Genomic DNA, 18,091 nt, shown 5'->3' on the forward strand with positions numbered 1-18,091 from the left:
TGAAAACGGACAACACGTCAGGTGACAAACTGTTAATTCTGTCAAATTTTCATCAGAGTTTAACGCCTGGAGGAAGAGCAAGCACTACTGCCCGGATCAGCACAGTGCATGGGGGATGTGACCGGGGGGGGGGGGGGGGGGGGGGATCTCCTGGGTGGGGGGGGGGGGGGGGGGGGCTCTCCTGGGCAGGTGGTCCATTAGGCTGAAAGGGCCCAGGTTTTTGTTTGCATTGCAGTGATTGTCTCAGGCTTGGGGGTGGGGGGCGCAGGCAGGTTGTGAAAGCCATGCTGAGGCTCCCGGCCAGCAAGCAGTAATGGAAAGTAGATGGATGTCAACAGGTGAGAGATGAACGGGGGCTGAAACGGCATTTGTTCCCCTGGTAGCATTCGCTGCGCGCGTGGCTGTCTCCTCCATAACCCTGGGGGGGGGGGGGGGGGCATCCCGGACACAGGTAGGGACCATTTCTCAAAAACAGCAGCAGTAAGTGGGCAGCCACACCTCCTGTCTGCAATTGTGCAGATTTCCTGCCACTGACCAAAAAGCAAGTGTGACGCCAAATGGTCTCTGCGTCACCCTTACTGTGGCACAGTACGTATGTGTGTGTGGCCTGCGATGGACCGGCATCCCGTCCACAATGTCCCCCAGCACAGTGTCCTGTGCTGCCTGGGCAGATCATCCCTGTGCTTTTAGAAGTGCTGATGGAAGGTGAGTGTAACAAATGGAACATCGTCACACACACACACACACACACACACACACACACACACACACACACACACACACACACACACACACACACACACACACACACACACACACACACACACACACACACACACACACACACACACACGCGCTCCGTTTAGCCACACCCCGAGCCACACATTAGCACCCAGGAACAGATGGCGGGGGCCACCTGGCTGACGTCAACCTTAAGTGGCCACCAACAAAAAAAGGGGGTAATTAGCATTAGTCTGCATCACCCGCTTACATGGAGGAGCCGACAATCTCTGGGGGGGGGGAGGGGGGGGGCTGCAGCTGCAAAGGGTTTCAGCACAAACCACAGGCAGGGAGGGGCCAGGCTCACAAGTTAAAGCACCACTCACAAAAAAAACACACAGAAGCCACACACACCTTCCAGCTGCACACTCTTCATACTCAGGGTTAATAAAACGCAGAAAGACAGCAAAAAGGCAAGATTAACGAAGGGCAAGATTAAAGCATTTTTAATCCATTGCTGAAAATAAATACGAAAAAAATCCAGTCAGTATTTTCTGCAATCAACATCTGGCATTTATAAGCCTGAATCATCTCTATAAAGACCCATAAAAAATTATATTAAATGACATCAAATCCCGAATTGCGACCCAGACAGAAGAAAAGTGTCCTGCGACACCCTAACTTCACTTTGGAGAGACAACAGGGGATGGGTTCGCATCCCAGGGATACAGGCAGAGTGCTTAAAACACAGCTCTCTCATGGCATGTCTATCAGTCGGGGGGACAGGGGGTACCATAGGGATTAAAAAAAGTAGAAAAGTCAGGGCATGCCCCCAGATCCCAAGAGGGACCGCAGATCCAGCATGTCTCTGATTGGCTGTGGTTCTCTAAACTCCATTAAGCTTCATGCAGACCGGCACCATATTAGAGCAGAGACAGGAATATATATATTTTTTTAAAAAGCCTCTTCTAAATATATGTACCTAATGCACAAAAGTGTGACATTATGCATATTAACCCGTTTCGCCTTTTAGAAAGAAAGAAAAAAAAACAGGACAATGAAGAACATTAATGAAATATACATGAAAGCTTTCAGTCAATAGCAAATAATGCCAAAGTAAATGATTTAAGCAAAAACCCTGCGGAAAAGTAAATAAATAAAATGTGAATATGAATACAGCATCTGGGAAAGACAGAACTTCAGAGACCAGACAACACAAAAAAAAAATGAAAGTCACATTAACTTCAGCCATGAGAAAAACTTATCTTGGTTGCAGCTGCGTCTCAATGGCGCTCATCTACACGGTGATTAAGAAAGAAGAGGCTGCCGGAGACGGACTTCAACAAAACCGAGAGTCTGTTACTATCAAATAGGGATCAAATAAAATCCTTTTGGCTTCTTAGCACGTTTTGCTGCACAACGGCGAAAAAAAAAGGTAAAGAGGAAAAAAAAAAACAAACATGTGCCGAGTGCATCGTGAAATTTGGCCTCCGGATGGCGCCAGGAAGCTCATGTGACGCCATCAGTCATCCACGCCGATGTTGCGGAAGAGGTAAGACATGGACTCCCCGTTGTGGATGCGACGGATGGCCTCAGAAAGGATCATGCTTATGTCTACCGTCTTGATCTTGGGGCACTGGAGTTTCTGAATCTCATGGGGGATGGTGTTGGTCACCACCACCTGCCGGGGGCAAGCACGTAAAGAGATTACACCAAATTAAACCTCCTTAGACAAGCTTGAAGAGAACAACACAAATTGCGCAAAGAGCATAAAAAAAACAGGAGTCCTTTGGTGCATTTTGTGGTTAATGTGGCGGTATTTGGAAATGTTTTATTTAAAGACTACAGCGCTAGGGCGCGAGACAGCATGCTGACCTCATCAATGGCAGACTCCTCAATTAGCTGAGGGGCGTCGGACGACAGGATGCCGTGTGTCGCCATGACATAGATCTTGTAGGCTCCACGTTCCTTAAGGGTTTCGGCCGCCGCCAGGAAGCTGTCCACGTCATCGATGATGTCGTCCTGCGGGACGCCACGAAGTACATTTTTATGAAGCCGAATCTATCGCTCTGTCTTTTCACCAGAAATGCTGCAGTCACCAGATGCATCGTTTATCAGTTGGGATCAGAAGCACCTTGAGATCCTCAGAGTCTATTTCTGTACCTTAAAAGGTACAATTACCTACAGCTAAGGGTACAAAGGGCAGACCCTTGAGGGTACAGCCCCAGGGACAAGAAACAAATTTTTACCCTTTTTTCCTGGGAGTGTTGGACTCTGTGCCTGTGGTCAGAAGGTTGCCAGTTCAGTTCACAAGGTTGCCAGATTGACACCACCATTGAGTCCCTGAGTACGGCCCCAAACCTCCAGCTCCAGGGCCCCCCCACGCTGGCTGACCTTCCGCTGTGACCCCCATGCTTTCTCTTCCCTGCATGTGTGTCTGAGTGTCTCATGGAAAGCAAGATAGTGTAGGCGTAAAGATCACTTCCCCTCAGGGATGAACAGAGCAGCACTGTTCCATATTCTGTTCCAAAACAGTGCCATCACATGATATGACGTATGACCAATGAAAAGCCATTACTTATGGATTTATGAAATGCCAACTAATACCTATGTACACAAATTCTAATACTGAGCAACTAAGCAACACTGACATGTGTATACTTGAGCCCCAACTGGTAAATACAGCTCTACATACCTACAGATATGTCTCATGAAGGCCAGAAGAACCTCGGTAATGCTTTGCGTCACACAGGAAGCTGCCTGGTTCACCTCCAGGCGTCTAACTGCCTTTGCACATTCCCACAAACTGTGTCTGAAAGTGCCTGAGCTACAAGCCCAGTCAAATTTTTTGGAAGTGGACAATCACACTTTGCAAATTAAGCTCAAACAATGTGAATGCTGAGAACCGAGAAACATCCATCAACTCCCTCAGCCAAGAAAAGACACAATCACAGCAATTACAGCAATTATACAATTGTAGCCTCGTTATACGGTGCTTTGTCTAGCTGGATGCCATCCATCTGGCTAGATTCTCCATGGACCGTTCTTTTAAAAAATGATGCAAGCCGGGCGTGACATCCCATTCTCCAGACAATGCCGGGTTTAGCTTCAGAACACGACGTGTTTACAACCGACAAACTACGGTACAGGATCCAAAAGCTTCCACTAAAGGAACCACCCACCAAATCGTGATACTGATACTTCATTAATTCCCGTGGGGAAATTCTCCAACTGAGACAGAAATGCAAGCTTGGGGTCACATCGAAGGGGCAGCCGCCTATGGTGCCCGTGGAGCTGGGGGTTAAGGGTCTAGCTCAAAGGCCCACCAACACGTGATTATTCCACTGAGGCTGGGCTTGAACCGACGACCTTCTGATCACAAGCATAGAGACTTCTCACCGAGCCACATATGATATGAGGAAAAGAAAGATAGTATAGCTACAAATGAGCTTATCCAACTGATCAGCAAAGACTGAAGCTATCGAGGCAAGTTATACTCAGAAATGTTTAAGGAATCAGATCACGCCCCAGTTCTCTTTTTAGATTTGATCTCTGAAGCAAGCAGGACTATTTCCAGCTTCTTATAATGACAATTTCACTGCTTCCTGAACCGGTGGCCATTAGCCAGTTCGTGGTGAACTGCTAATGCACAGATGATGTCTTTGTGTGGAGTCATTTGTCTGGCAAATGGGATTTACGGTTTCCCTCATAACAGGCTTCTGCCAAAACACCCCACCTGTACCGGGCGGGTTTGAATTTCCATAAACGGTGGAGCCGTCGTAATGGGTTCGTCTTGGCAAACGAGGATCACAATGATGGCAAATCCGGAGTTACGGACTCACGGCCAGTCAGATATGGGGCTGAACTCACCACAATGATAGCGATGCGGCCACCCACGTCCCCAACCACTGTGATGGGGGGCTTCTCTTTGGGAATCAGCACTACAAGCAAATAATGCAGGTGTCTGACCAGCAAATAAACACCATAAGCCAGGTTCCTGTTTAGCAATGGCACTCCCGATAGGCTAGGGCTGCACAATATCGTACCCCCAAAAATTAGCAATCTGTATAACTTCGGCATATCCTTATGTTTAATAAATATGTGGCACTATAAATTGAAATAAAGTACTGCAACACCACCCACATCTTTTTTTTTACCTTGTTTATTCACGATATCTCCTCTTTCAATAGGTGTTGTAGCTGCTGAGCTGTCCTTTTCTTCGCCGTCACCTCAGTGCTCATCGCCTGATTGATTGATTTACCAAAGCAGTAGCATGTGGCGCGCTCCGTTAACCGAATTTAATAAACAAGGATATGCCAAATTTTCACAGATGACTAACTTTTGGGCGTCGCATTACGTCTCTCCTTAAATATTTTAGATGTGCTATTAATCTGCTTATCAAATTGTGGGCGTAAGTAAACGTCCATAGAGTACCGAAAAACCAGCTTCTGGACAAACGTTTACAGCCATCATCTAAAGCCCAGCGATGGCCGTGCCAAAGCACGCTGCTGTACTATAAGCCAAGCGCAGGACTCACGAGGAATCTCCATGCTGGGATGGATGGCTCCCATGTTTTTAACAGTAGGTGGAGAGTGGCGGCCATCGACGAGGTCCGACTCGGCGTCCTGCGCCTCCCCGTGGATGACAGCTATGCCCAGCCGCAGCCTCTCGGCAAAGGACTGCGCCCTGCGACAGCCGCAAGTCACATGACTCTCACTGGCGTCAGCAGACGCCGACGGCTCACCCTCAGAGGGCATTTAAATAAAAAGAATAAAGGGACGGATGAAAGGATGCGTGGAGAGGAGAGAAAGGGAGCTCACCTTTTAGCCGAGGCTGGTGACTTGGCCACAATGACAGCGTTCCTGTAATCATGGATCTGCAGACATATAACGAGTCAGTTACAGCTCTGTTCTGGACGGGGTCACAGGGACAGAACGCAGGGGCCAATCAGAAACATCTCTTATAAAACAGATGACTTATTATTGCTTTGCTGCATTAACTTTGTGCCAAATTTTGATACATCCAAAGTATGAGCAAAGATAGGCATTGTGGCATATCTGCCCGGTGCATCCTGTCTTGAGCGAAATTAGCTGACTAAGTTGGCACCCCCTGAGAAGTTAGTGCCCTAGGGGGCCGCCTATGTCGCCTGTAGGATTGACGGGCCCCGCCAGGGGCCTCATTTATCAAAGCTGTGTATGCACAAGAAATACCCAACACATGTGCAGGCAACTTCCCACACAAAATCCGGGAGGTATCAAGCAGAACTTGACGGGAAAAAAGAAACATGGATATTTACAGAAACCCAGGAGTGGGTGTATGCAAATATTTTGGATAAACTGGGAAAAGACAACATTGCAAAGCCAGGAACTGCAGGAAAACCAGCTACGTGACCCACACACATACCAGAAAGTCAGGTTTGCCATTTTTTCTGAGAAATACAGTGACACTAGCCCTGTGCACAGCAAGTCCTTTCTATCTTCAGGTTGGACCGCTTTTTTTGTGTGTTGCTATTCAACACACTTTTGCTTACTAGGTATTACTGTGCTGGCCCCCAAACTAACATTGTATCATGCTTCTACCATAATTTGCTCAAAATTCCTCTTCTTTTTTTTTTTTCCTTTTACAGTCACCAATTTTGGAGCAGAAAGATCTGATCTGCACATTATATAAGTAAACACTTCATTTGTATGGACTGCTTATGGGTATATGCTACACAGTGGGTGTGAGCACAGATATTTCCGCCTGCTGTGACGTCATGCAAGACGTTTAAGAACATCGGATAAGAGGGTGGCGATCTGTCGGTATTTTGCACTTGGGATGAGTAACACCTAATAGCACAGCCATTTGCAATCTGTGTAAAAACAATCTTTGAGAAGTGGGAGTAGCGTTCAATGGGAAATTCCACTAAACAAAGCGCACGCAATTGTGCACGACAATGCGCGTAATATGAAAAAAGCAATGGATGACTTGGGAGTCGCTTGGGCTGTTTTGCGCGCTCGCTGCAGCTTGAGATACACGAGGGGGCTGCTATCGCAATGAAGTGACGCTGTGGCCAGTGGGAGAATCATAGTGGGACATTTCGCCACTTGCGTATGCCTTCTTGGAAGATATTCAAACAGAACTGTAAATGCCTGAAAAACGCTTCAAACAAACAAGGTGGAGGAAAACGTTATGTATCTATGTTACCAGTAGCCTAATTAAAGTTTTTTGGCATACATTTTTATTTGTATTTACTAGTTTCAAAAACATTAACAACATATAAAGTATGAATATTTATATATTATATATACATTTATCAGGGGCGGCATGGCGGTGCAGTGGTTAGCACTGTTGCCTCACACCTCTGGGACCCGGGTTCGAGTCTCCGCTTGGGTTACATGTGTGTGGAGTTTGCATGTTGAGGCTAATTAGACTTGCAAAATTGTGTGTGAGTGTGCCCTGCGATGGGCTGGCCCTCCATCCTGGGTTGTTCCCTGCCTCGTGCCCATTGCTTCTGGGATGGGCTCCGGACCCCCCGCAACCCAGTAGGATAAGCGGTTTGGAAAATGGATGGATGGATGGATGGATGGATATACATTTATCATTAGAGCTCTTGTATCGGTATCGGCAGATGTGTATCGGAATTGGATCGGTACTGAAAAAATGTGGATCATCCCTAGTATATTGCATACATGTGTTCGTAGGCCAGGCTTGATACACCTGATTTATTTATTTATTTATTTATTTATTTATTTATTTATTTATTTTCGGGAGCTGCCATGTTGCGGAGAGACATGATTATTCAAAGACACATAATCATTTAAAGACACATGCTCATCTCTCCGGATCCCGGAGAAGCTCCAAGCATTTTACACATGTGTTTAAAAACGCTTGTCCTTTAACAGAGTTCAGGCACGTGACCCATCACCACGAAATGAGTCTTACGGGTGTATTTCTACCAGTGCGACTTAAGACTCATTTCGTGGCGACGGGTCACGTTTTACAATAAGGGCTTGGACTCACTTTATCGCAATAATGGAAGGAATCCGTGCAAGAAGCCCTCAGACACAGAGCAGACATACAAATTCTGGACGCACCATGTTGACCCTGGGATTCCGGCCTACACTATTAAACTCCGAATCTCTGTTAAATTTACAACACTGATATTGCATGGCACTGATAACCCAATCTATGCTTCGGGGAATATGGAACAGGGAATTAGGACAAAGCAGCCATAATCTTACCCATAATTCACAGCGACAACAGAAACCGCAGACTAACACAAAGTGACACATTCTCCCCGGATCCCAGGCTGGCGCCGCAGTCATACCTCCTCCTGAATGTACTGCAGCAGGAAGGGGGAGGCGCGCAGGTTATCCACGGGGATGTTGAAGAACCCCTGGATCTCCTTCTGGTGCAAGTCCATGGTGATCAGATGCGTCAGGCCTGCAGAGACACAGAAGATAGCCTCGTTAAGCCCAAGCCTGACAGGTGCTCGCCGTGAGGTGACAGCTCTCCTACACAAGAGGGCGCCCATCCGACTTCTTACTCCTTAATTGGACAGAAATCTTAATACAGTCTGGGAGCCCCTTACTGACCCGCCCGTTAATTAAGTGAAACATCAGAACATCCAAATCAAAAAGAAGGAGCAGTGTGAAAATCAGAGACGGACTGCAGTAGATGGGCGGGGGGGGGGGGGGGGGGGGATGGTGAGGGAGTCTGGGTACCTTCCCTACTATTTGCCTTCCTAAATGAGGTGCTTATTAAAAGGGCTGTTCTGGTATTACACCAGAGCTCTGTCCTTAGGGCCGAGCTTATGAAAGACCTTCAACCTAACCGTCCACACAGAATGACAACACAGTCACCTGACATCTTTGCAGCTGTACGTCAATAAGGAGGAAATTAATTTTATGTCAATAAGGAGGAAATTAATCTCTCTTCCTATGGATGTCAGTCCCATAAACACCCTATCCACTGAAAGGGCAGAACGGGGCTGGTTTTTAAAAATGTGTATAAATTTGGGCAGACACAATTTTAACGCAGGTACTGTATGAGAGAGCTGTGGAAAGTGGAGCTTACCAACATCACCGAGCTCACTTCCATAGGTCATAGAATTTAGTGATTAATTGTCATTGTTGACAGACCACAGCACATAGTGCACAACAACGAAATGTGTCCTCTGCATTTAACCCGTATGTGACATAGCAGGGGGCAGCTAATTCAGCACCCGGGGAGCAGTGCTTGGGGTCGGTACCTTGGTGAGGGTACCTCAGTGGTGCCTTGCTGGTCGGGGATTTGAACATACAATCTTTCAATTACAAGTGCGCTTCCACAACCATTAAGCCACCACTGCCCATAGGATTGATTATAGTAGGCATCCAAAAACTTAAAAATATGTTTCATTTTTATTGTAACACAAATATCTGGGCCAGTTTCCAAAATTAAGAGAACACAGGCAGACGACGACATGTCTAGTGGAAGTTGATGGTATGGGAAGCGCTCACAAAAGCCACAGTGGTTTCGGTTTGCAACGACCACAGGAAACATCTAAAATGACATCATGTGGCCTCATTTGTCTCCTGCATATTTGCGTTTGGCTCTCAGGGTAAGTTCTACCTTTCTCAAAATGGCTGCTCTAAACCTGTAGAGGAGGCAAAGATCTCTAAACCGATAACAAACCCCACTGATGCTCTGCAAGGTGCTAAATCGCATTCCCTGGACAGCTGGCCTTCTCAAAGGATCTTAGAGGTATCTCACCGGCTTTGCACATCATGGAGGCCAGGAGCTTGGAGACGATGGAGCCCCTCTTCCTCATCTTGCACTGCTTGCTGTAAGGGAAGTAGGGGATGACGCCGATGATGTTGCGGGCGCAGGACGTCCTGCAGGCGTACACCATGATGAGAAGTTCCATGATGACTGTGTTGACGTCTCTGCAGGGGTACACGTGTCACCTTCACACAAGCACGTATCATGGAACCATCAGTCAGGACCTCGGCCTCCCCTTCAGGTCACTTACTTGGAGACCGTCTGGATGATGAAGACGTCTTTCCCTCTCACAGATTCCTGGATCTGTACCCTTGTTTCTGCAACAACAGCACAATACGAGAGTGAAATGCCACCCAACATTCCTGAAACTGAACAACTACTTGTTTAACTTCTGATCCATAACCTTAAAAGACGTAGGCATGGCGTATGAGCGTGTTACTCATCCCAATGTCGCCCCCTAGTGGGCAATTCTATTTGTTTCTATTCACAGTTTCCAGGCAATAAATCTCTCATCCAATACAAAAAAAAAAACAATGTAGAGGTAAGAGGACATTGAATACTTAGGTTATTCAAACATAAACCACAGTATGAGATCACGTGTATTATTTGAACGAGACCCCAGATTTGTTTTTTAAGCTTATAGTGCAACCCATTGATCGCGGATACCCAAACACACTGAATCAAAGTTAAACCCCAATCTTACAATGGGAACCAATGTTAGTAAAAATCTTCTGTAGAGCTCTCATTAGCGATGTAAATCTGGAAATACTGAGTGAAAGTGGAAAAAATAAATCAAAGTAACTTCAGAGAAGGAACAGGGCAACGGCTTCATAAAAAGGCTGACTAATTAACATCCGTCTTTAATACACTAATACGCTGCTCTAAGATCATTAGTAAGCACACCAACAGCACTAACATTTGACCCCCCCCCCCCGGTTCTTTTTCTGTAATCGATATGAAGGTTCACAAGAAAAATACTGAAGAACCAGACCCGTGACATTTTTAAAAAACAAGCTTAGATGAAAATGAGATGGATGACAGACTTTCAAAATAGGAAAATAGATTCATGTAATTTTAACCGAGTACAGAGGAGCCTTTTCCACACAACACCTCTGTCTTTCAAGAATATCTATGCTTTTCTGTGACCTGCAGGGCTTGTTTTAAAAATTAGTCTTATCACAGCCTAGTGCCTTATGAACAGATGAACAGCTAATTCGACACAGCAGAGACTATTGTAACTGACATGTTATCCTGAAGATGCAGGCCATTCTCCAGAACATGTGGCCTACGTTTGATATTCACTGACAGATAAGCATGAAGTGAGCCCACACGGGACTTTGACCTGCACTGTGGAGTCCTTGGTAAAAAGGCAGCATGCGGAATTATGCTTGTGTGCCATCCAATTTATGGACGAGTAAAAATATTTGCATTTCATTTATCATCATCATCAACACGGATACGCCGCCTTGTAATCATTTGCAGAAATGTCTTTTAAACACTGAGCTGAGACGTTAAACATTGACAGAAAGAACTGAGGCATTTCAAACAGGGACTGCTTAACCGCTTATATAAACTGAACAGGCAGTAAAACTTAAAAATGGCTCGTTATGACTTTCACCGTAAAAGGATCGCAAACCCTTTTTAGGAAAACATTTGTAGATACCGCAGAGTCTGTATCACAACAATGGCCACATAAAACAGGTCAAGAGTGAAGCAAAGAATGGGAAAAAGCAGGGTGCCGAGATGGGGCGTTTCCCCGTGAGCCACAGTGACCTCAGCGTGTCCCCTCACCTTGATTGGCTTCTTGATACACCTGCACTTTTCCCATCTCAACTCCGAGGCGCCTGTTGAGAAACATTGAGAAACATTTTGAAGACCATACAGTATACGTATACACAAGGACAGAAATTCAGGCAGGTTTCCATTACAAATACTATACATATTAAATTACGATCTACCTCTATCTGAGAGTAGTTCAAGGACAATAGGATAGCATAATCCCTTAGAATGGTTTGAACTGTAAGTATTTCCAGACATCTGACATGCTACGTAAATCCTAAACGTCTGGAGATGCTTAACCACATACTTAAACATGTTCACACTTAACTCGGAACAGAATGACCAATGCCTAGATGGAATTACACCCTTGGGTGTCATGCGGATAAGACAAAGGCTGAACGAACACCCAGCACAAGGTGACACCAACACATAAAGGAACTGGGCCCCAGTCCTGTTGTAAACAAAAACCAGAAGCGTATCGTTTGGATACAGACCGTGCTAAAGGGGCTGAGTACAGAAAGGACGGCCTGATTAGGAGGACAGGTCACACCCACACCAGCAGGGCTGAACACGTGTGAGCGGGTAAACCCAGCAAGTGTCCTAATTACACAATTAGCCTTTGTGTGCATTTTTAAATCAAAAGTTGGTAAGAGCAATTGGACTCAAATTACAAACAAAAATCATTTTTTCAAAAGGGTACAAGCTCCTATAGCTCAACAAGTAGAGCACTGTGCTAACAATACAAAGGTCATGGGTTCAAATCCCATGGGGTGTATATAAATTGCAGGTCTTCTGCAAGTCACTTTGAATAAAATCTCCAGGTTAAATATCTCAAGGTTCCAAATGATGAAGAACACTTCATTTATTAGTTATTGCTGGATGCCAGTGGAGCATTTTGACGGGAGCTGAGCAGCCAGGAGGTTTTGGTAAGGCCGGCACACTCACTCTGCGATCCTCCTGCCAAGCTCCATGCAGGAGGGGTTGGAGTTGGCTGTAAAGATGACCAGGCCTCCCTTGGTGGCGTTCATGTCTGGCTGGACCTCACTGTCAACTTTCTGGGGGGAGGAGAGCGGCTTCCGGGGCACCCATGCACTGCTGAATCCCTCCTAGAAGCAACAGCCATAAAGGCTAAGAGACCCGCTTTGCATTGCATCGCTCATTACCCGGGTCATGTGTATCTGCGATGGTGTGACAAGACACAATGCAACAGCAGAGAGGTGTCCGGTGAATGACTGACAGCACTCAAGAACCATCACGCATTTAAACAACTGGTAAAGCCCACTGTTTATGTAAAAGGTTCCTGGTGAGGGGCAAACAAAACGTTGCAAATATTTTTATTCGTAGAAACTTTCAATCGGGGTCAATAACTACCTTGTTTAACAAGCCAACTGCCAAGTCAAGCTGTACGAGATTTTGATAAACTGAGCAGGTTTCCCACGTAATTCTGATATGGGCATGCATGCTTTCACACATACTTTATATACGCTATATAATTCACTGTGGATACCTTTATTAGACGACCAAGCTTGGAGACTACTTTACGCAAACATATATACCTATAGGTCATGCGGCTGTATGAAGTCCTATAATATGTAATATGAAGAGGAAACTGAATACTTAAAGATTTCTAATCTCCAGTGGTTATCGTTAAATCTGCATTGAAACCAGGCCGCAATAATTAGGAAATAAGCAGAAGTCACCCAATAAAACACGTGTATGACAGATGCAACTGCTAGAAATTTTCAGGCAGGCATGTGGTCATTTCAAGTGCATTTATTTCCAGCAGGTGCAAGTAGCCCAAGGCTCTGGTTCTGATCGCATCGTGGATATATAGGAAGCTGTATTTCAACTTTAGATAACGACTGATCACAACTGCTAGATAGCAACCTTTACAGGTCCTTCTACACGTATATATATCACAGTTTCTACACTGGAGAAAAATAACTAGTTGGTTAAACTGAAGAAAAAGTTTCTTTTTTTCCTTTTTTGAAACCACCTGATGTAGTCAAACTGTGTTGTCACGTTGTCAGCATGCTGCTGCGTGGATGTGATCTCGCCAAGATCACGAGTTTTTCTGACCTGCTATTTGAAAGGAAACTGGGCGAAAAGAAAAACGAGGACACTCGTCGACCAGATGGAAAAACTCCAGATGAGCAATTATGCTATATATTCCAACTCAGATAAATTATTAGTTCATTTATTAAACGGTCTCTCCCCATTAGCCTTGCTCTTGTTAGCCAATTTTTAATTAATCAATACACAGTAAATTAATTAAAATTAGAAATGCACCTGTGGAATCTATATAAATAAATAAACAATATATACATCTCACCAGCTTCTGGTCTTTGTCCCACTCCAAATCAACCTTAGGCTACAAAACAAAAGTACTTCAACCAAACCTCAAATAGGACGGACAGCTACCATAACCAATCACAGAGAAATATCGCTCCTGCCGAACCCCCTTTGCGAATTACATATGGTTGTAACATATAATATTTGCGTTTTAAATGCTTTATAGCTGATTTGAGGATTCGGTTGTCAAGTTCTATTTTAGTCGTTATAAGCTATATAATTAAAACCGATCTACAGTCAGTAACAAAGGACTACAGTCGTCGTTTTAACGTCATCTACTTCCGTGACGTACTTCCGGGTTCCGTCGTGGTGCTACGGAACGCTGTCACGCCCAAAAATGGCGCCTCGCGTAGCGGTATCTTTGGCTTCGAAATGAGACGCAGTATTTAGTGTCGAGATAAAAACAACTACGGACGGATGGAGAACATGTTGCCAGTAGATCAAACATGACTAATATTTCTGTAAAATCAGCCTAAAATCTTCTCGGTCAACGTAACTTTTTAATCTATACTTCATATAAAAAAATCACACGCGCGTGCAGTTTAGGGGTGGACGGGAGTACTTTTTAAAAGATTTTGATAAGAATTATATTATGGTAAATTACTATTATTTTATTAAAATATATAATAATTTAATGGTTGCAGGTACTTCTCAAGCCAAATTATAGAATACAATCTAAAATCCTCAAATAATATATTTAATGTGAAGTGTCCATTCATTCAACGACTATTCAAGTCCACCGCTAATTAATTTTAACCTACACATCACATTTTGTAACTGGTATCGTGAAGCTCAAAGTCATAAGGAAACGCTCGGGTGGTAGACCTGATTTTGTAATTAAAATGTAATTTGGTTGTCTATATGGTACAATGTCACAAATGTGACATTTTATTAGTGTAATAATTTTCGTCTATAAACGATGGCAGTTCCGGACTTTAGTAATTAAGAATTTAGTGGCTTTAGGGGTTCAGTAAAGTTCGCGGGGGGGGAGTAGGAGTTAGCACGATGCCAAGATAAAATGAAAAAAACTGAACATAATTGGATTGGCCTCGGTTGCGGGCCCGATATGACATACGGTCATGAAGTCAACCTCTCTAGCTACTATCCTGGGTGGAGTGATGATTTGTAGGCATTAACGCTGTATAGTGGAGATTTCAAGGAAAGTGGGGAGGAGGAGGGAGCGGGTGTTCGTTGTGATAAGGGCCGTGGTGTTTATTGAATGATCGTTAGGCCTATATGAATTCTCGGAGAAGTTGTCATTTTGTATAAACAACTTACACATATTTAATTTATGTAACTTTATATAGGTCTATGAGTTGTTCTTTGTTGCTCTTCATACAATCCCACAAATGGGCAAAAGTATTTTTACTGTATAAACCAATCGATATGGAAAGCCATGTAAATACAGGGTTGCCAACTGTCACGCTTTTGGCGTGACACTCATGCTCTCAAACTCTCACGGTCACGCATGAAACTTTACGGCAAATATTGTTCCATTGTAAACGTAAATTTAGCTACATCAAAGGCTTTGGGTAGTTTGCAAACGCTACATACTATGTACAAGGTAATAAAACTGTTGCATACATGTAAAAGTGTCCGCATAGTTACATAGTTATAATCTCATTCCAGCCAACTGACCAACTTTGCCCTGGTAAGTAACGCACTGGGCTTCTAAACCTACAGATAAATCAAGAATCGTATAATTGTATAGAGATTTTGGGTAACATTTATTGTTATTGACCGAAACACTCGGTTATACGGGAATGTAAGCGTATATCGGAAATAGTGACATGTTTTTTTCCACTCTGTTCAGAGCTGGATGAATCGTAAAAGTTTGATTTTATTCCAGCTGCTTTCCAAGGTACACCAAATTCTCAGATCTCTGTTGCCTCGTTTCCACCAACGCGGTGCCGGAGCCGGTGCCGTGCTTTTCCCTCAATCCGGGCCTGGTTCGGCGCATTTCCACTACAAAAATCCGGCCCTGGGTCAGGAAAAACAGCTCCAGCACAGCACCACAGAAAAGCTGGTCTCCGAATTTGAACCCAGTGTCATCCAAACCTTTCACTTACGCGGAAAATTCAATACATAAATGATATAGTTTCGGGAACACCGGCAGTGAAGCATCTTGCCAGCTTATTAGCGGAATAACGTTAGGTACATTGCTTTTTTATTCTGTGGAAAACAAAAGATCCATCTGCTAGCCAGATTCAAGAATAAATTATAAACATGTCCCAGGTCGAATACATAAAATATCGCGACGCTTGATTGGTGACGAGATCATGAGGCGACCAGTGAGTTAAATTTTTTAACAACCTTACAGCAATGTGCGGAATGCTCGCTTAAATATTACGGTCTTGTTAAGTTTTATTGATTAAAAGTAATTACAATGGTTAAAAATGATATATTCCTAAATATCTTTGGTTTGAGTTCCATTAAACTTAATAAATGAATTGCCATTTCCAACCCCCGAGCAATTAACCAAATGACTGATTAAGCACAATTCATTACACGGGGGTTCTCACATGGTTAGAGAACTTCAATTTATTTCAATGGGGCACTTTTTGTGGTGTGTCGTTGTTAAAATGATGCATTATGCATTTCTTCAGCCACCGTGTTTGTCAAAGAGATGTGATTCAGCTGACGTATTTGGGGTTATTTATTTAAGACCCAGGCCAGCTAAATGATCAGGGGTAGAGTAACGTTAGACTTGGTATGGATTTTGCACGCTAAACTGGAAGTTTGGTTTCAAAGTCTTGGTGACTTGTTTGAGATAAAATAGACTTTATCTTTACTGGAAGTTTTCAACTCTCCAAACTTTCACTGTCATTGCACATGTTGTGTAGGCATGGCATTGAGTTACTGAGGGGTTCATGCTACACCCAAAATCCATACTTGCATTACTAGGTGGACTGAGTTGATTATGGTGTAAACCAAATCGAGTTTTCATTTTGGGATTGGCAAATGGCTATACAGTGTGTGTGTGTGTATGTATGTATGTATGTATGTATGTATGTATGTATGTATGTATGTATGTATGTGTGTGTGTGTGTGTGTGTGTGTGTGTGTGTATATATATATATATATATATATATATATATATATATATATATATATATATATATATATATATATATATATATAGAGGCATTATCCTTGACACCGAATCAGTTTGAGTATATTTGAGAATTGATTAATTCCCGTAGGCCTACTTTAGGTAGATTTACTTGCTATATACATAATAGTTCATCACGTAAATACGCAGTTTGGTTTTATTAAAATGTTCCTTTAGAGACTGTGCCAAGTTAAAATCACCTTGGGTTTATTACGTTGAGTATTTGAATTAATTTGCAAATATCGAATCCACAACTGACTTGCGAATGCAACACATTGTGTACACTTGGGGGCGCTGTTTAATCGAGCCAACCCTACTCTTTCGGCTATTTGCTGTCAGGCGTTGTCTGTTACCATTAAGAGGAACAGCAGAAATGATACATTAAATGATGCATTTTTAGGGATGTTAGCTAACAAAGAAGTGCATTACTGTTTTAAACTGTGATTTGTCATCCTATCTTATTTATACGTCAGTAGGCTCATTTGTAGGTTATATGAGCCTTGTGGGAATAATTTGCAACATTTGTATTCAGGGAGTTTGGTTTGGGTGGTGTGGTGGCTCAGTGGATAGCACTATTACGATTGTGACCTCCACAGTCCGTTTCTAACAATTTTCTTAAATTACAAAAATGACTTGCCGCAGTGTCCACAGAACTATAGTGTGTACTCGGCAATAAACAGTCCTAGCTAATATTTAATGCCTTGTGCTTGTGTTTGATTCTCTAGTGTTTTTGGAGCACTTAACCCAGGATGGCGGTTGTTGTATATACAACCCTGCCCCTGACGGACCCTGTAATTGCAGAACCCTGTCACCAGGGGACCCTCTCCTGTCAATTCCAAGGTAGGCTGGTGTGACTTCACAGCTGGCAGCACCTCCCTGGGAGGTGGGAAGTGTTAGTTTGTTGCTCTTGTGGTCACAGCTGTTTAGCTAGAAACTGAATCTTACATTAAATTATCATTTGTGAGACACTGTATTAAATGTGTCACCATCAACTGGCAGAAAAGAAGCAGCAGAAGTCAAACACCGTATATAAACGTTTATTTAAAAGTAACAATCTATATGCCTAAATAACGTTGGCTTTCTAAAGTGTAACCCTTTCCAGAAACCTGCCCAAAAGTAACACTGCATAAATTTTAATGTTAACAAAGAGTTATGACATCTTGTATGTCCATCCATCGATGTTCTATACCTGTTTGTTCTATGCAGGGTCACATGTCCTGTCCTGGAAGCTAAGAGTGTAAGGGAGGGAATTTCCCAGGACTGGGTGCCTACCCTTCTCAGGATACGCACGTGCACACACCGTTCACTCACATATTCACCCCTACAGGCATGTTTTTAGGGGGGCAGAGAACTTGAAGGAAGCCCAATAACAACATGGGGAGA

At 43.8% G+C, this 18,091-nt stretch overlaps 1 protein-coding gene across 1 annotated transcript; it reads right to left on the minus strand.

Moving 5' to 3' along the window:
* Positions 1 to 1,211: 1,211 nt before the first annotated feature.
* LOC125741628 (phosphoribosyl pyrophosphate synthase-associated protein 2) lies at positions 1,212 to 13,819 on the minus strand. Its single transcript, XM_049012795.1, has 11 exons — positions 13,577 to 13,819; positions 12,190 to 12,350; positions 11,257 to 11,309; positions 9,716 to 9,782; positions 9,457 to 9,629; positions 8,030 to 8,145; positions 5,541 to 5,596; positions 5,258 to 5,406; positions 4,591 to 4,661; positions 2,596 to 2,742; positions 1,212 to 2,401 (listed from the first exon to the last, which is right to left on the minus strand). Exons 2-11 carry the CDS (start codon positions 12,270 to 12,272, stop codon positions 2,243 to 2,245), a joined length of 1,074 nt encoding a protein of 357 aa, XP_048868752.1. The 5' UTR covers positions 12,273 to 12,350; positions 13,577 to 13,819; the 3' UTR covers positions 1,212 to 2,242.
* Positions 13,820 to 18,091: the final 4,272 nt, after the last annotated feature.

This window comes from Brienomyrus brachyistius, chromosome 5, assembly GCF_023856365.1.
Source record: "Brienomyrus brachyistius isolate T26 chromosome 5, BBRACH_0.4, whole genome shotgun sequence".
NCBI classification, from domain to species: Eukaryota; Metazoa; Chordata; class Actinopteri; order Osteoglossiformes; family Mormyridae; genus Brienomyrus; species Brienomyrus brachyistius.